This window comes from Rana temporaria, chromosome 1 (assembly GCF_905171775.1).
Source record: "Rana temporaria chromosome 1, aRanTem1.1, whole genome shotgun sequence".
NCBI lineage: Eukaryota > Metazoa > Chordata > Amphibia > Anura > Ranidae > Rana > Rana temporaria.
The window spans coordinates 55,515,858-55,536,334 of record NC_053489.1 but is presented as its reverse complement, the minus strand read 5'-3'; the positions used below and the strand labels follow the sequence as shown (position 1 = coordinate 55,536,334).

The following is a 20,477-nucleotide window of genomic DNA, read 5'->3' as shown; positions in this document are numbered from 1 at the left end:
TGTGAACCAAACATGGCTTTGTGTAGACTGTAGAGGGTTCATTGAGAATCTTAAAGGTTCTGACTGATCCCTGCTCTATCCAAAAGGCAATTGTTTATTTTATTTTGTAATACACTTTCATTGATGTATATCTAGGGTGGGAACCAGCACAGAGGCAGTTCATTCCTATTACCATCAGACCAAAAACTAAGCTGCGGATGATAGAATAAACACATCTATTGCAGAATTCTCTACAGAGCACAGAATGGAATTATATGGTAAATGTCATCTGGGTTACAGAAAATGACATTAGCATGACTCTTATGTATGATAATGCTTCTGTTCATTATAAACATGAAATCTTTGGGAATAAACATGGAGGTAAAATCCAATTTGCAGTCTATTGACAGCAAGACCGATATCAGTCAGTCCCAGGTGTGTGAAATGATATTGCATGGCAATCTTTGCGGTCTCGGTAATTCATTCGGTCTGAAAACACTTCAGCGATCTCTGTCTTCCCATGCAGTGACTGTGACAGGTGAAATCAATGCAGTCCTAAGGAGTGATCTGTGGACACTCACCAATAAAAGAACTCTATGGCCCGGATTCACAAAGCACTTGCGCCAACGTATCTCGAGATACGCCGCGTAAGTGCAAATATGCGCCGTCGTATCTATGCGCCGGACTCTGAAACTAAGATACGCCTGAAAATAGGCTTCATCCGACCAACGTAACTTGCCTACGCCGGCGTAGAGTGGGCGCATATTTACGCTGGACGTATTTGGCGCTCCCATTGATTTAATATTCACATATGCAAATGAGGGAGATACGCCGATTCACGAACGTACGTACGTCCGACGCAGTGCGCGTAAAGTCATATACGTCCGGCATAAAGTTATGCCCCATAAAGGAGGTGTAACTCAGCAGCATCCATGCAAAGGGCTGCACCAGGGAACACAAGCCGACTTATATTACGTAGGACGTGAATATGACTAGGCGTAGGTTACGTTTACGCCGTAGGCAGTGATCCGACGTATCTTAGGCAGTTGTTCCGACGTGAATGTGAGCATGCGCACTGAGATGCGCCTACGGGACGGCGCATGCGCAGTTGGCGATACGTATCTGTCTGGTGCTCGGCCCATCATTTGCATGGGGTCACGCCTAATTAGCATGTCTCACGCCCACTTCCACTTACGCCGACTTAGGCCTGAGAAACCCAGCGCAGATTTGGGAGGAAGTGCTTTGTGAATTCAGTGCTTGCCTCTCTGCGCTGCGTCAGCGTAACGTAAAGGAGATACGCTACGGCGGCATAAATATGCGCCAGTGTCTGTGAATCCGGGCCCTTGTCTTCAAGGGTATTTTCCCCAGTGGGGTTTTTGGGCAGCTCAATTAATGAGTTAGGAAACAATGTAAAAAAGGAAAGGTTTTTATTAAATGACACATACAAAAAGGAGGATGAGAGGATGGTTAAGATATGAGTTGCGGTGATACAAAATCATTAAAATTCCATAACTGTAACAAGACACAACAAATTGGTATACAGCTTGGCATAGGTAGGTACAAGCATATAGCAATTACTAACGCGTTTCGACCCTCCAGAGGTTTTGTTGTAGCTAAAAAGAGATTTACAAAAAACTATTATATGTTTTGTCAACTATCCCCTTCTCTCGCCTCGCATTTGTATAACGGGGACAGAGAAAAGAAGGGAAAGGGAAAAAACACACACAAGTTACACAAAAGGTTAACAAAGTTACCAAATTGATAAGTATAGGTATGGAACAGTCTAAGCCGGACTCCTTCGTCAAAAATAAAGGCGGCCCCAGAGATCTCCCCGAATGACGTCCCGACCCCTCTGCGCTCCGATGCTATATGCTTGTACCTACCTATGCCAAGCTGTATACCAATTTGTTGTGTCTTGTTACAGTTATGGAATTTTAATGATTTTGTATCACCGCAACTCATATCTTAACCATCCTCTCATCCTCCTTTTTGTATGTGTCATTTAATAAAAACCTTTCCTTTTTTACATTGTTTCCTAACATTAATTGAGCTGCCCAAAAACCCCACTGGGGAAAATACCCTTGATATCATTTTCAGGGTGAGCAGCATCATCTCTCTACAGAACTCTTTGTTTTCTTCCTTCCCAAACTCACTTTACTCATTTGCAAATAGTCTCTCATTTAGTGAGTCACAGGACATGCTGCTAGATTCAATTATGTAAAACTGATTACTGAGATCTTTTTCAAGCTTTAATATGGAAATGTAATTCCAAAAATGAGTTTACAACATTTCAATATCTAAAGCTTCCAGTAAAGTGGTACATTTAAGGTTTCTAGCTCATGGGACGGCTGAGTCAGATCAGCTTAATTCTCAGGCTATTTCCCCTGTCCGGGCAGCCTAAGTGCAGTGTACAGCCGTTGACGTGAATAAATACGTGCCGCTGTACTCATGTATATGACAGTACTATAAACTTCCATACAGTGCATCTGGAAACTATTCACAGTGCTTCACTTTTTCCACATTTTGTTATGTTACAGCCTTATTCCAAAATGGATTAAATTCACGTTATTTTCCTCAAAATTCCACAAACAATACCCCATAATGACAATGTGAAAGAAGTTTGTTCTTGATTGATAGCAGAGCAGTCATTGGCTCCCGCTGCTGTCAATCAAATCAATGGCGCAACTGTATCACGCAAGAGCGCGCCCGCAAGCTAACCCCAAGAGGGGATTAGCTCTTGCGTGGAGGAGTCGCGAGAGCCGCCGTGGGACCCGAGATGAGGACGATCGCGGCCACTCTGTGCAAAACGAACTGCACAGTGGAGGTAAGTATGATACATAAAAATAATCATAAGCGCTAAAGTATGGGTGCAATACACATGATGGCTGAATAGCCAACACACTGTGACCTATAAGTGAAAAAGTGGGCTAGGAGGGCCCAAAGCGTGAAGGTGACTGCCCCACTGGAGGCAATAAACACTGTATATAGAGTCTATAGATGGAATAGCAAAGGGATGATCTTGAGGAGCAAATCAAATGGATGGATCATCTAGACATGGTGTTTGAATCCGATAACTTATCTCCTATTGCCCTTACCTTCAACCGATGGTATATGCGCATAGGGCAAAGGATTCCTCCTTCTGTTGGGTCAGCGCCGCCACTCCTGAATGGATTCCAATGATGTCCTGGGGCGTTGGGGGTCCTGGGATCCGTGTGTCTGTGTATCTCAGGGATGGAGCCAAAGGATGAGGTGAAAAGATAGATGCCACAATAGTGAAGGACGTTGTGTACGGTGGTAAAATTATTTATTCAAATCTTCATAAAAAGGGTTTAAAATCAGCAATTCGCGCTACAGCATAGGACGCGGCGTGATGACAAGCCGACTTTCTGTCGTTGGCCTCCGGCTGATTGCATAGGTCTCACTTTCTACGTCGTTACGTCACGGTCTCGTGACTTCTTCAGGGATGATATGTTTGTTTAAAAAAAAATTAACCTTTAAGGTCGCCTTCATGTGGTCAATTCAGAGAAAAATCCACACCAAAGGGTATTTAATTTAGTGACTCTTTAAATTTGATGTAAAATGTTTTCCTTCCTGCCTACTTTCTGTATAATATTTTCTCTTTACATAAATTGTCTCCTTCCTTTGTGCACAGACAAAGCAATTCTTGAATACACGCAAGGTGTTCTTTGAAGGAGAGACGTCTTCTGTTATGTAAGATTGGAGCCCTTTCTTTCCTATATCTGTCAGCTCCCTTTCCATGAATAAACACTGATTATCCCATATGAATTGGTCCAGGCTGTGCGCGGTGAATAGCGGCTGGATCTAGTCATTTAGGTATAATAAGAAACTTGTGGCAGTATTACACTGCTATTTACATAGGCAGTGCGCTTAATATCGGCCTCACGTGTGCCGTCACATGTTGATCACTGGAGGTTTTCGTTGAAAACCTATTTTAGTCATATTTGACAGCAGCATCAACTACCATATGCACAATATTTTCCAGCTAAATAGACGTACAGTAAACATACTTGGTAAAACACGTATTATTTCCTTCAAGCTTCCCCTTACAAAAAGACAATGGCAGGATTTTTATGGAACTTGCTTTTTGCAGAGATCCAACATGCCCCCCATACCAAATCTGAGACAGAGCTCTCCAATCAGCAGAAATAATGAATTATGCTTTAGGGGGTGGAAATAGACTGGTACCCACAAACATATTTGGTTGGACTGCCCAAATATTAAAAGATTTTGAATGAATTACTACCAACTCGTTCATATGGGCGACATTCAGCCATAAAGACATGGATGAGCAAGTTTTGGGTGGAGAAACTTGACTGGCCTGCACAGTCCTGACCTCAACCTGATAAAATACCTTAGGGATGAATTAGAGCGGAGACTGTGAGCCAGGTCTTTTCGTCCACATCAGTGCCTGACCTCACAAATGTACTTCTGGAAGAATGGTCAAAAATTCCCATAGACACACTCCTGAAACTTGTGGACAGCCTTCCCAGAAGAGTTGAAGCTGTTATAGCTGCAAAGGGTAGGCCAACTCAATTGTGAACCCTACGGACTAAGACTGGGATGCCATTAAAGTTTATGTGTGTGTAAAGGTAGGCGTCTCAATACTCTTGACAATATAGTGTATGTGTCTCACTAAGAGGTAAGGGCACTGCATGGGCTGTATAAACTTTCATACAGCACTGTGTTCCGGGTTTAAGCCAAGACTTCCTGTCTCATACCCGGAATACATTAGAGTCTATGTAAGCAGCGCTCAGCCATTCATCAAAGTGATGTATTCTAGCAACGAATACAAAGCTTCCTCTGATTGGTTGAGTTGGAGAGGTGGAGAGGCAGATTGATGATGTCATAACCTCTGACTCAGCGAATCAGAGGAAGCTTTCTATTCATTGCTAGAATACATCACTTTCTATGAATGGCTTAGCGCCGCTCAGATAGACTCTAATGTGTTCTGGGTATGACGGGACGGTCTGGGGTTGAACCCAGTGCAGTGTGCTGGATGTAGCTTCAGCTATGTACAGTTTATGCAGCAAATCCAGTGGCCTCAGGTGTTAGTGAGGGGCAATGTTTGTTTGAGCCAGCTTGGCTCTAACAAACTATGTAAAGTGTAACAAAAGCTGTAGTTCAGCTTTAACCACTTGCCGACCAGCCGCCGTCGTTATACGGCAGCAGTTCGGTCTGATCCCGCGAACAGCCATGGGTGTACGTTGATCCCTTTAAGTAGGATAGCAGGCGTGCGCTGCATCGCGGGGTTGCTGATGCTCGTGACCGGCAGTCGCGATGACCGCCGGCCACGAGCGATTGCGGTCACGAGAGGCAGAACAGGGACGTGTGTGTGTAAACACACACGTCCCTGTTCTGTTCTGTGAGGAAAGGTAGATCGTGAGTTCCTAATGGCTAGGAACCACGATCTGTCATTTCTAGGTCAGTCCCATCCCCCCACAGTTAGAATACACACTAGGGAACACAATTAACCCCTTGATCGCCCCCTAGTGTTAACCCCTTCCCTGTCAGAGAAATTTTTACATTAATCAGTGCATTTTTATAGCACTGATCACTGTATAAATGCCAATGGTCCCAAAAATGTGTCAAAAGTGTCTGCCATAATGTCGCAGTCCCGATGAAAATTGCAGATCGTCGCCATGACTAGTAAAAAAAATTATAATAAAAATGCTATAAATCTATCCCCTATTTTGTAGACGCTATAACTTTTGTGAAAACCAATCAATATACGCTTATTGCGATATTTATTACCAACAATATGTAGAAGAATACATATCGGCCTAAACTGAGAAAAAAAATCCCTTTTTTTTTTTTTTTTATGGGGATATTTATTATAGCAAAAAGTACAAAATATTTTTTTTTTTTCAAAATTGGCACTCTTTTTTTTTTGTTTATAGCGCAAAAAAAAATTGCAGAGATGATCAAATTCCACCAAAAGAAAGCTCTATTCGTGGAAAAAAAAGGACATCAATTTTGTTTGGGTATAGCGTCGCACGGCCGCGCAATTGTCAGTTAAAGCATCACAGTGCCTAATCGCAAAAAATGGCAGCCAATTCTTCCGGGGCTGAAGTGGTTAAAGAGGTTGTAAAGGTACAATTTTTTTTCCTAAATAGCTTCCTACCTTCCTCCTTCACTTACCTCATCCTTCGATTTTACTTGGAATCCCCAAACATTTTATTTTTTCTTAGCAGAGGCCCTCGAGAATAAAATGGTGGGCTTTGCAAATTTTTATGTCATGCGGTATTTGCGCAGTGTTTTTTTGAATGCCATTGTTTGGGAAAAAAATACACCGTAATGAATTTTTATGCACACAAACATAACATAATATAATACCTATTTTTTGGTAAAGTATAAAATTTGGTGTTACATCGAGTAAATAAATACCAAACATGCCATGCTTTAAAATTGCACGTAGGACAGTATTTTAAAAGCTCCATAGACAACACTTTTGGTCTGATGTGTGTACACACCATCAGACCAAAATCCCCGCGGACAGAGAACGCGGTGACTTAGACGACACCGACGTTCTCTGACACGGAAGGTCAATGCTTCCACGCATGCGTCAAATCAATTCGACGCATGCACGGGATTTCGGGCCAGCAGGCATGTCCGATGAGTTGTACTAACCATCGGACATGTCCGACGGACAGGCTTCCAGCGGACAAGTTTCTTAGTATGCTAAGAAACTTTTGTCCGCTGGAAACCTGTCCGCTAGGCCGGAAAACTGTCCGGTAGGCCCTACACACGGTCGGACATGTCCGCGGAAACTGGTCCGACGGACCAGTTTCATCGGACATGTTCGGTCATGTGTACAAGGCCTCAGACTCTGCACCCTGGGGAACCTCAAGTTGGCGACCCAAAAGGGCTCACTACTAGGGATGAGCCGAACACCCCCCCCCCCTGTTCGGTTCACACCAGAACCTTCGAACAGACCGATCATTCGCGCAACTTTAGAACCCCATTGCAGTCTATGGCACTCGAACGTTCGAAATCAAAAGTGCTCATTTTAAAGGCTAAGATGCAAGTTATTGCCGTAAAATGGGTTTGAGAACCCAGGTCTTGCCCCAGGGAACATGTATCAATGAAAAACAACAACAATTGAACAACAGCAATTGTATTCACGTGGCTTTAGGTGCACACTGTGCAGAGGACACAGTACACCAAGTGAAAATACTTGCTGATCAGCCACTGCCTGTGGTATTAATATGAGAACAACAGCAATTGTATTCACGTAGCTTTAGGTGCACACTGTGCAGAGGACACAGTACACCAAGTAAAAATACTGCAGCTAGCACAATCACCTGCCTGCCTGTCAGTATATTAGGAAGAGAGGATCTAGCTAAACTAAATACAGTGTATAAATATACAACACCTGGGATGCATATATATCCTCTACAGACTGTTGGGTAGATTCAGGTAGGGGCGCGCTAATTTGCGGCGGCGTAGCCTAGCGTGTTTACACTACGCCGCCTTAAGTAAGAGAGGCAAGTACATGATTCTGAAGGCACTTACCTTCTTACTTAGGGCGGCGTAGTGTAAACGCGGCGGGCGTAAGGGCGCCTAATTCAAATGGGTTGGAGGGGGCGTGTTTAACGGTAATGAGGCTTGACCTCACGTTTTTTCGGCTACTGCGCATGCGCCGGGCGCCTACATTTCCCAGTACGCCGTACGGGCCTATTGATTTCGACGTGGACGTAAATCCCGATTCGCGGACGACTTGCGCAAACGACGTTAAAAATTCGAACCTCATGGCGGGAACGGTGGCCATACTTAACATTGTTATTCCACCTCATAGGTGGAATAACTTTAGGCGGCCTATCGCGTACGGAAACGACGTTAATCGACTGCGGCGGGCTCGCGTTCGTTCGGGAATCGTCGTAAATGCTCATTTACATAATCTACGCCGGCCGCAATGGAAGCGCCACCTAGCGGTAAGCCAAAACATTGCAATCTAAGATAGGAAGGACGGCACAATCCGTCCTATCTTAGATATGTTTAAGTGTATCTCTGTTAGAGAATACACTTAAACATAGGTCGGCTTAGATTCAGAGTTAGGTCGGCTTATCTGTAGATAAGCCGGCCTAACTCTTTGTGAATCTACCTACATATTTCCATTACTCTCTGTAGGTATTAGATGTGCTCTCACCTTATTGTTTGCACATCTAATACCTAAGGGTACTTTCACACTGGGGTGGTAGCGGTAAAACGATGCTAGTTTTAGCAGTGCTTTACCGTCGGGTTAAAACCGCCTGTGCTGCATGATCATCTCCTTTAGTATTTTGTGTGTGTAAACACACAGCTCTCGGTCCTGTCAGCGGGGGAAATGCTGATTTTCTGTTCATACAATGTATGAACAGAAGAACAGTGTTTCCCCTAGTGAGGCCACACCCCCCCCACAGTAAGAACACACCCAGGCATACTTAACCCCTTCCCCACCCCCTAGTGTTAACCCCTTCACTGCCAGTGGCATTTTTATAGTAATCCAATGCATTTTTATAGCACTGATCGCTATAAAAATGCCAATGGTCCCAAAAATGTGTCAAAAGTGTCCGAAGTGTCCGCCATAATGTCGCAGTACCGAAAAAAAAATCGCTGATCGCCGCCATTACTAGTAAAAAAAATATTAATAAAAATGCCATAAAAATACCCCCTATTTTGTAAACGCTATAACTTTTGCGCAAACCAATCAATTAACGCTTATTGCGGTTTTTTTTACGAAAAATATATAGAAGAATACGTATCGGCCTAAACTGAGGAAAAAAAATGTTTTTTTATATATTTTTGGGGGATATTTATTATGGCAAAAAGTAAAAAATATTCATTTTTTTCAAAATTGTCGCTATATTTTTGTTTATAGCGCAAAAAATAAAAACCGCAGAGGTGATCAAATACCACCAAAAGAAAGCTCTATTTGTGGGAAAAAAAGGACGCCAATTTTGTTTGGGAGCCACGTCGCACGACCGCGCAATTGTCTGTTAAAGCGACGCAGTCCCGAATCGCAAAAAGGTCTCTGGTCTTTGGGCAGCAATATGGTCCGGGGGGTAAGTGGTTAAGATGCAATACCGCGGCCGCCGCTGGGGGGAGTTTGCGTCGTAAACCAGCGTCGGGTATGCAAATTAGGAGTTACGGCTATCCCCGACGGTTTTTCGAGTTCGCTACGTCGCCGCTAGTCTAGTTTCCCGTCGCAAAGTTAGTCTTTTTTTTGGTGCCTTAACTTTACACAGCAATCGTATTGCTGTATAAAGTATGGCCGTCGTTCCCGCGTCGAAATTTAAAAAATAATGTCGTTTGCGTAAGCCGTCCGGGAATACGGAATTACCCTACGCGCGTCGCCGTTCAAAAAAATGACATCACTTCGTGCAAAGCACGGCGGGAGTTCGGAAACGGAGCATGCGCGGTAGGTCCGGCGTGGGAGCGCGCCTAATTTAAATGGCACACGCCCATTTGAATTGGCCCGCCTTGCGCCGGCGTAGGTTTTCATCGCAAGTGCTTGGTGAATCAGGCACTTGCGATGAAAAATTGCGGCGGTGTAACGTATCTACGATACGTTACGCCGCCGCTCTTCTGTGTGAATCTGGCCCTATGTAACTACCTACTACTTTAACAGCTAAAGGACTTTCTGTTAAAAGTGATCTAAGCGGCTCTAGAGATCAGTTTTATGGGGCTCTGAAAGTGTGCCTATGTAAGCTCTACTTGGATTTCTAATGGCTAAAAGCCATTACACAGGGCTTGCCGTCTCCTCACTCATATGTGACAGTGCTGAGCCAGATACCAATACAGTCACATGATCATCCATAGACAGATGTTATAGGTATTATCAACGCTGAACATGGAGAAAAGAGACTTTTTTTCTTGCGTGTATTTCATGGTTTTCCTGGAGTTCAGCTTCAAGGACAGAGATGGGTGTTGTGTGTCTAAAGTTTGACTTTCTATGCAGGACATTAAATTTCCAAGGGAGCTCTGAACAAAACAATTAGGCATGGTTGCAAATAAGCAACAGTTGGATTTTTTTGCTTGATTTCAATATCATTTCTGGGTGCAGATTGACATAAAATGCTATTATAAATACTATTCAATTTTAAAATGGTGTGTATGGCAATTATATAATTATATACATTTTCTATCAAAAGTGGAACTTTCATTTAAACCTACAAGTGCCGTCAGCCAACCCGCCACTAGAAAGCTTGATTATTACATTCTACCTTCCTGCTGATTTTCAATGGTTTCTGGTGTTTTTCCGTGAAATACAGTTGTGATCTTTTTATGAAACAACCTGACAATTATACAGAAAATACGTGTCAAGGAAATTACCCGACAGCTTGAACTGACCTTTAGATTTTATGCTTCGTCTTTATCGATTTGGAACAGCATATGTATTAGTCTACTCTGTAATACCCTTCCCACTGAGACAAAAGGCTTACCGTGTGACACAAAGCATTGTCCTCTTGCTCTATTTAATAGTTAAATTGAGCATGCTTTCAAGTTTTTTTTGTGGATCTAAAAGCTTAAGAGTCGGTTCACACAGCAGCGGCACGACTTCGGGGGCGACTCTGCAAGTCGTCTTGAGGACGATTTCAGAGGCGATTTGCAAAACGACTTCTGTATAGAAGTCAATGCAGGTCGCCCCGAGCCGCCCCCGAAGTCGTACAGGAGCCTTTTTCTAAGTCGGAGCGACTTGCGTCGCTCCTATTAGAACGGTTCCATTGCATGGAATGGGACGCGACACGTCAGCCGCCTGTCGTGTCACCCCAGTGGGAACCGGGTCGAAAGGAGTTGTAAAGACAAAAATATTTTCCTCTTAAATTAAAGTCTGACAGTAGCTGATAAAGTAAAAAGTAATGTTTTGCATTATAACTAGTTTGATACCTGTTGAAATCGAGCTGTTTTATTCACCTCCGTCACTCCTGAATCATTATTCTCACTGACTTCCTGGTTTGCGGTGCGCATTCATTCTTGCTACATCACGGCATTATGGGAACTACAGTTCCCATTAGGCTTAGCCTCCATGCCTGTGAGGGATAAGAGAGCATCTTCACGCAGGGCTGTAGTCATAGGGAGGGGGTGAGCACATTCTGCTTTCCACCATGCAAAACAGCTCAGATGCTGGTGGAAAGCAAGAAGAGGAGAGACAGGAAATGGCATTTTCAAACCTGGATTACTGTATTTTGGAGGTCAAAAGGAAAAACGAGGTAAGTGATATTTAAATGCTCTTGCTTACAGCAATCAATTGATCTAATAAAAAACGAACCTTTAGTGTTCCTTTAAGATTCTTCTCCTAAAGTTCACAAATTCCTCTACTTTATGAGATGGAAAATTGTTGGAAAAGGAGGAAAAAACACATCCAGTTTATGATACGAATACATTTTAGACTGGCTCAGTCTGTCACTTAAACAGTGCCTTCTAAAAGTATTCATCCCCCTTGGCTTTTTACCTATTTGTTACATTACAGTCTTTAGTTCAATGTTTTTTTTTTGGTATCTGAATTTTATGTGATGAATCAGAACACAATCGTCTAAGTTGGTGAAGTAAAATTAGAAAAATATATACATAAAACAATTTTTCAGAAATAAAAAAATGATAATTGGCATGTGTGTATGTATTCACTCCCTTTCTTATAAAGCCCAAAAAAAGCTCTGGTGCAACCAATTACCTTCAGAAGTCACATAATTTGTGAAATGATGTCCACCTGTGTGCAATCTACTGTAAGTGTCACATGATCTGTCATTACATATACACACCTTTTTTTAAAGGCCCTAGAGGCTACAACACCTAAGCAAGAGGCACCACTAACCAAACACTGCCATGAGGACCAAGGAACTCTCCAAACAAGTAGACATGTGCATTCGTTTTCATCTGAATGCATTTTTGTCCGAATTTCGGGTATTTTCGTTATCGTTTTAATAAGCAAAAACTAACGCACAGAATCTTTATTTTCGTTTTCATTGCTACAACAGTTCGATATTGATAGGAGATTCGATATGATGCCACAATAGCAATCTGTGTCTATCGAACCTGTGGTCAAATATGCCTAACCTTCACTCTATTAGTCCAAGATTATTCATAGAGAGGAAAGATTCGACATAGAGAGAAAAAATTTGATATTATAGAGACAGTGTTGGGGTAGACCGTTCGACATGAACGACGAAGATTCGACGAAGCAGCGAAAAACATACAAACGTTGAATCTGTCATTAAGAAGAATCGACAAGCAGCCAAACTGTACGACACTGCAATCGTACATTTCTGGTCAAATGCTCGGCCCATAGGCTATAGAAGAATTTGAATGTTGGTTGACTAGTAATAATAATTTATAAATATAATTATTACTAGTGTCATACAACATTAAAATTCTTCTATAGCTTGTAGGCGGAACATTCGACCGGAAAAGTATGATTGCGGCGTCGTACAGTTTAGCTTCTCCGTCGAATCTTCTTAGAACATTCGACAGACACCATAAGCCTTCAATGACAGATTCGACCTTAATTCAGATTTTCAGACAAATGCATTTTTTAACAAAACAAAATAAAAACAAATTTCGGGAGTAACTAAATAAATGTATTTTTCGGACGAAAACGAATTTCCCGAAACAAAATATTTCAGTGTGCACATGTCTAAAAACAAGTCAGGCACAATGTTGTTGAGAAGTACAAGTCAGGGTTAGGTTATAAAAAAAATATCCAAATCTTTGATGATCTCTAGGAGCACCATCAAATCTATCATAAACAAATGGAAAGAACATGGCACAACAGCAAAGATGCGGCTGCACACCAAAACTCACGGACCAGGCAAGGAGGGCATTAATCAGGGGGGTGCTTCGGAGTTACCTCCAAAGCACCTTGGCATCAGAGGGGGTGGGGTCACCCATTTACGCCACGGGTGGCCCCGCCCTCAGCTATATAACAGCTGTCACTGAGAAGAAGTGTCACTTGGCGGGAGCCTCCCATGGAGGCGGATCTGTTGGGTGGCGTGATAGAAGATGACAACCTGGGACATTTTTTTTTTTTTTTATAAAGGACTTGTCCCAAAGTGTCTTTTTTTACTATTTTTGACACTTTTTTGTGGAATGTTAGGGGTAGAATGTACACCTTATCAATTCACATATGGGGGGGGGGGCGGGATCTGGGGGCCCCCATGTTGAGGGCATGTGGCCTGGTGCAGTTCAGGAGGGGGGCGCTCTATCATCCCCTCCTCTTTTCCTGCGTCCTGCCAGGTTGCATGCTCAGATAAGGGTCTGGTATGGATTTTGATGCCATTTTTGTTCATTTTGGCGCAGGTTTCCCCTTAAAATCCATACCAGACCTGAAAGGCTTGATATGGATTTTGGGGGGGCCCCCACGCATTTTTTTTTAAATTTTGGTTCAGGGTTCCCCTTAATATTTATATAAGATCCAAAGGGCCTGGTAATGGACTGGGGGGGGGGGGCTATGTTGTTTTTTTCAATGAGTTTTATCTATATTGGCGAGACCCGACACAACATTACAGCCGCGATCAGTTTTAAATTACTTTTCTTCCTTTAGAAATGTAATTTTGCTGCGGGACTGTTCTAAACACGGGAAAAATGTGCATCTGTACAGGCATACTATAGACACCCCCCAGGCACAAAATTTTAAGGAATATTTCACTTTATTGTTTAGGCATTATTAAAATCACTGTTCCCGATAAAACGGCAGTTTAAAAAAAAAATTGCATTGATACATGTCCCCTGAAGCAGTACCCAGGTCCCCAAACACTTTTTATGGCAATAACGTGCATATAAGCCTTTAAAATTATCACTTTTGATTTTTCATGTTTGTGCCCTATAGACTTTAAGGCCTCGTACAGACGAGGGGTTGTCCGATGGAAACGGTCCGCCGGACCGTTTCAATCGGACATTTCACCTTGGCTTGTACACACCATCGGATCAAAATCCGAGCGGAAAACATCCGCGGTGACGTGTCGCGACGTGGCCGCGCCGTCGCCGCGATGATGCTGGAAGGTAAATACTTCCACGCATGCGTTGAATCATTTCGACGCATGCAAGGGATGGGGAGCGGACGGACTTATCCGGTGAGTCTGTACAGGTGACCGGATAAGTCCAATGGACAGGATTCCAGCGGATAGATTTTGTAGCATGCTACAAATTTTTTTTCCGCTGGAAATCCGTCGGCTGGATTTTTATCCGCTGGGAAATGTCCGCTCGGGCCTACACACGACCGGATCTATCCGCTGGAACTGATCCGCGGATAAATCCCAGCGGATAGATCCGGTCGTGTGTATGGGGCCTTATAGTGTTCGCGTGTTTGAAAAAATGTTTTGCCTGTTTGCAAGTTCTGGTGCGAACCGAACCAGGGGGTGTTCATCTCATCTTTAACCACTTAAGGACCGAGCCTCTTTCTGAGATTTGTTGTTTACAAGTTAAAAACTGTTTTTTTTTGCTAGAAAATTACTTAGAGCCCAAACATTATACATTTTTTTTCCTTACATCCTAGAAAATAAAATGACGATTGTTGCAATACTTTATGTCACACCGTATTTGCGCAGCGGTCTTACAAGCGCACTTTTTTTGAAAGAAATACACTTTTTTTAATTAAAAAATAAGACAACAGTAAAGTTAGCCCATTTATTTTTATTTTTTTGTCAAAGATAATGTTAGCTCTACACGTTTTCTAGTCGGTGCGCAGGTGCCGTTTAGAGCCGACTCGCAGTTCGGCTATTTTCGGAAAGTCATGACGCGCCTTATCCGCCGGTGGGAGTTTTTCTCAGGCACGTCAATCATATGGGCAAAGTCCCAGATGACATTGCGGCACTGCACAGGAATGCCCAGTCCTGCGGGTATGAGTACCCGGAAACCGGGAGGAAAATAGCGATATAGCGGTATACTGAATGTAATGTTATATACTTGTTTTTTGGGTGAACCCCCGCTTTAACCACAGTTCCATGGAATCCTAGGGTTCCTCCAAAGGTTGTTAGGGGTTCCCTGATTAGTGAGCAATTTCAGCCTCTCCCAGTTCCTAGATAAGTTCCCACTGACATCAACGTGACTATCAATTTGATTATCTGCAAGGGGGTAGTTATTCCCAATGACCACAAGTGTAAGGAACATTCTTCCCACTGATCATCACACTTCTGTATCTTGAGCTGTAGATATGGTCATTTTTAGCAGGGGTTACCTGAGACCAGAAAGATATCTCAAGGGTTCCTCTGGTTGAGAAAAGCTGATCTACAGTATTATGTAAGTAAACCTGTTTAATTGCAGTATTTATCATGTCGTTTGGTGATGTATATCCTGTTCTCTGATTCCCTGCAGGCCTTGACCTTGACACCTCTGACCTCCCTGGTCAGATGAGCTACACTGAGTGGCCCAAACTGAAGAAGGTAATTATTGGAAGATTCCTGGAAAAGACACAAGCACAGTGGTGTGAGGTGTTTGACGGCACCGATGCCTGCGTGACGCCCGTTCTGACCTTTGACAATGTAGCGGCACACCCACACAATAAAGAACGAGGTTCTTTTGTCTGCAGCGATGAAGGAGAAGTGAGCCCGAGGCCGGCACCTGTCTTTTCTAGAACACCCGCTGTTCCTGCAATGGGCAGGGATCCTTTAGTTGGAGAGCACACATATGAAGTTCTTTCCGAAAATGGCTTTTCCGCTAAAGAAATTTCTGATCTTCAAGTTTCCGGAGCAATTGCCCTCAATAAGCCAAAATCACAATTATAATTTTACTCATAGAACTGGAAATTGAGGATTAATTTAAATTACATATAATTGCCACTACTTCAAAAATACTTAATAACTAATATTTTTTACAATTGATATATTTTTCAATAAAATAAATAATTTTTAAATGTCTGTTTATACTGGTTATTACTTACTATTACTTATTATTTACTTAAATTTTATATGTAGATCTTCACATTAAAGGGGTTGTAAAGGTAAATGTTTTTTCACCTTAAAGCGGAGGTTCACCCAAAAGTCAACCTCCACTTTTCAGAAACCTCCCCCCCCCCCTCCAGTGTCACATTTGACACCTTTAAGGGGGGAGGGGGTGCAGATACCTGTATAAAACAGGTATTTGCACCACTTCCTGATATAGACTCCCGCGGGAGTCCGGTCCCTCCGCGTCACCCCCTCGTGGTGTTCTGGGAAACACTCGGCTCCCAGAACACAACGGGGACCAGTGGGAACGGCGCAGCGTGACTCGCGCATGCGCAGTAGGGAACCGGGCAGTGAAGCCGCAGCGCTTCACTTCCTGATTCCCTCACCGAGGATGGCGGCGAAGGAAGCCCAAAGCTGAGCTACCGCTCGGCTTCGGCTGCCGACGTCGCGGGTGACCTGGACAGGTAAGTGTCCATTTTTTAAAAGTCAACAGCTGCTGTATTTGTAGCTGCTGGCTTTAATTTTTTTTTTTTCAGGTGAACCACTGCTTTAATGCATTCTATGCATTAAGGTGAAAAAACGTCCAACTATACTGGCCCCCCTTGACCCCGCGCTCGGCCCCGACATCCTCTTCGCCGCTCAGCCTGGCCGTTGATTGGCTAGAGCGGATGGATTGAAAGCAGCGCAGCCATTGGCTGGCGCTGCTGTCAATCACATCCAATGACGTGGCGTGCCGAGGGGCAGGGCAGAGTGATACAGTGAGCGGCTATGGCCGTTCGCTGTATAACGGGAGCATGCCCGCAAGGACTCCATACAATGCGAGGGAGCTTGCATGAATGTGTGGAGTTCTTGCAGGGAGGACCAGAGACAGCCGCAGAGGAACCCCAGAAGACGAGGATCGTGGGCCACTCTGTGAAAAACAAGCTGCACAGTGGAGGTAAGTATAACATGTTTGTTATTTTAAAAAAAATAATTGTTCACAGCCCCTTTAAAGCAAATACATCACAGACCTTGGCAATTCAAACTGAGTAGATGATGAAAAGACCATAACCATAGCTTACTACAAATGAACACGATCATTAAATCTAGATATGTAGACTGCTGCAGATATCTACAAATCTCAACTCTTCCTGTAAGGATTGATATGAGTCTACCTGTTGATCATTTAAGGGAATTTGTTTTGCATAGCTTTATATATATATTTTTTCGGGACCCTGAACACATTTCAAGGAAATGCAGTATAACATATGAAATGCATATGCTTGCATTTACAGCCAGCGACTTGGACTGAAACCTCCTCTTCAAATGTTTACATGTCTATTCTTAGCTGCTCTGGTGACTGAAGTCTGTTGATTACAGAGCTTTTGAAGTTACAGTATATACTCGAGAATAAGCCAAGTTTTTCAGCACGTTTTTGTGCTGAAAATGCCCCCCTCGGCTTATACTCGAATCACCTTTTTGCGCCTGATTTCCCAGACTTTGGGGACCCAATCCTGGCCGGCCGAAGGTCCCCAAACGTGGCACACATGTAGCGCCACTCTTGCTCTACAGGTGTGCAAAGATGTCCAGGGGACCTACAACCAGGGAGCACCGATTTTTCAAAGCCGGGCACCTCTTCCATAGACTCCCATGTTAAATGGTAATTTCTCTGGTGAATTTGAGGACCCGGTACTGGCCGATCGTAGGTCCCCTGGACTCGGAACTTAGCACACATGTAGCCCCATTTCTTCTCTACAAGTGTGCAAAGTTTGTTGTCTGGAGGACCTACGCTTCGGAAGCACCAATTTTTCAAATCCGGGCACCCCTTCCATAGAATCCAATGTTAAAGCGTCAGTCTAGTGATGGACACAGTGAGGCTATGAAAACAGACAGTGAGCAGTATGCTGTGAGGACAGTCGGTGAGCAGTATGCTGTGAGCACAGCCAATGGGCAGTATGCAGTGAGGACAGTCAGTGAGCAGTATGCAGTCAGTGGGCAGTATGCTGTGAGGACAATCAGTGAGCAATATTCTGTGAGGACAGCCAGTGAGCAATATTCTGTGAGGACAGCCAGTGAGCAATATTCTGTGAGGACAGCCAGTGAGCAATATGCTGTGAGGACAGCCAGTGAGCAATATGCTGTGAGGACAGCCAGTGAGCAATATGCTGTGAGGACAGCCAGTGAGCAATATTCTGTGAGGACAGCCAGTGAGCAATATTCTGTGAGGACAGCCAGTGAGCAATATTCTGTGAGGACAGCCAGTGAGCAATATGCTGTGAGGACAGCCAGTGAGCAATATGCTGTGAGGACAGCCAGTGAGCAATATGCTGTGAGGACAGCCAGTGAGCAATATTCTGTGAGGACAGCCAGTGAGCAATATGCTGTGAGGACAGCCAGTGAGCCGTATGCAGTGAGGGCAGCCAGTGGGCCATATGCAGTGAGGGCAGTCAGTGGGCAGTATGCAGTGGGAGGTCTGGGAGCAGTTCTCCAGGTTCTTTGTATGCATTAAAGGACTTGAAGTAGCACAGATGGAGCATGGATAGAAATTCTGCAGGGGAAAAGGTAAACCTTTCCCTATGGGCCACTTACCACACAACTGGGAGTGGAAGACTTCCATGCTGCCATCTTTGCTTCACCTCCTTCCCAGTTTCAGCGGCTCAGCCATCTGAGTGTGTATGAGAAAGTTTGGCCACACCCCTGCTCCACTCACCGCCTCCCTTGGCATGCTGGAAAGGTGGATAATTCTGCGCTGCCCTGGTGGTGAGCAGCTATCACAACCAATCAACAAGTGGTAAAAACAAATATTACATAAAAGTGTAGCGCTAAACATAAATAAAAGTGCACCTGGTGAGTGAACACAGTGCCAAACAAATGTTCAATATTTAAATAAATCAATAAATGAAAACAAAATTTTTTAACAAATATCTTTAAATAGACTAGAAATGGGTGCACTAAAAAAAGTCTCTAATATTAATGAGTCTCTGATATTAGTGGATGAATGAAAAAAATCAAAAGTGATGATTTCCTCAGTTGTGAAGATTAAGTGAAAAACTGGGATAGAATAGGATCAACCGCCACCAGCAGGTAAGAGGCTTACCGGAGACGGTGAACCCTAAAAAACATGCGTTCAGGGGGTCAACTGGGCATGATGTAAAAATCACTGTTAGAAGCTGGATCCTCAGCTGCATTCCGCACAGATATCTGACAAACCGAACCAATGAAAGGAGGCTTTTTCCTGGTATTATGTTCTCACGGTACCAAAATGTAAAACCAGACATAAAATAAAAGAACAGGAGAAGAAAAGAAGGCACATAGCGTGATACTGTAAAGGTAAGGAACTTTTAATGTAGTAGGAACACTTACATTAAGGAAGTCAATCAGCGCTTATCAAAGTACTTATGGCAACAGTGGAGTCCTCTCGATGCGTTTCGTAGCATAGTACATCGTCTGGGGTGGCAATAAGCAGTAAGGACATCCAGTGGGCAGTATGCTGTGAGAACAGCCAGTGGGCAGTCAGTGGGCAGTATGCTGTGAGGACAACCAATGAGCAATATGCTGTGAGGACAGCCAGTGAGCAGTATGCTTTGAGGGCAGCAAGTGGGCCATATGCTGTGAAGGGCAGCCAGTGGGCCATATGCAGTGAGGGCAGTCAGTGGGCAGTATGCAGTGGGAGGTCTGAGAGCAGTTCTCCAGTTCTTTGTATGCATTAAAGAGTTACAAGGTGCTGAAATTGTGGATGATCCAATGGTTTTGTAGCCTCTCACAATCCATTCTACAAAGCACTTTGTAGACTGGACTGTGAGAGGCTACAAAACCATTGGATCATCCAGAATTTCAGCACCTTGTAACTCTCACTTCTACACAAGCACAGTGTTTTTTATTCTGGGGATTTGATCGCTGACTTCCTGGTTTGCCTGATACGTTGAGCCCATCCAGTCCGTTGTGCGGTTTACCATTGTGAGCTGCAGTTCGTATAGACCCGGAGTGAGATTTTCTTATAGGCTTCATACCATTTTCTTTCTGGTAAGCAGGATATCCTAACGGTGGTGGCACACGTGTGTTGGTGGTGTAAATTTTTTGAGGTTCACCCTTCTACCCAATGCCCCATTAAGAGGCTGGATACGCCAGGCTTCTATACTTACTTATGGACTCTTACATTTCATTTTGATTTGCGTCACTGTCGTATACTTATTTATGGACTTTCTTATTCTATATTCATTTAATTTATGTTTGTTTCAAATCACTGTTATCGATTCAATTTATTAGCGCAGCCCTCTTTTTTCTTTATTTGGTATTTTTCATAGTAAGGGTGGAGTTCCTCTTTAAAATGTGCACCTAGAGTATTCACATTTAAATGCATTTAGACATGTACTGGTGACACATGTATACATGTGTGAAATATGCAGATACAGACACAGTTGTGGTGCACAGTTTTGTTTGCAGCTGTGTGTATCAGTGACATAGCGTGGGTTGTTAGCGCCCGGGGCAAGGCAAGTAATATGTGCCCCCTAAATTGTGGACTTTTAGATACCCCCACCCTGATCACACCCCCATCCTTATTATACCCCCCAGATACCCCTACACTCTGATCACACGCTCCCAGATTCCTCCACTCTGATCACACCTCCAGATCCCTCCACTCTG

General features: G+C 43.6%; 1 protein-coding gene across 1 annotated transcript in view; it reads left to right on the top strand.

Annotated features, from left to right (window-relative positions):
- AMACR (alpha-methylacyl-CoA racemase) overlaps nt 1-15,827 on the top strand; it is an 82,784-nt gene extending 66,957 nt beyond the window's left edge. Inside the window, exon 6 of the mRNA XM_040338130.1 lies at nt 15,286-15,827. Within this exon, the coding sequence (XP_040194064.1) occupies nt 15,286-15,695 (410 nt within the window). The 3' untranslated portion in view covers nt 15,696-15,827. The remainder of the gene's footprint in view (nt 1-15,285) is intronic.
- Nucleotides 15,828-20,477: the final 4,650 nt, after the last annotated feature.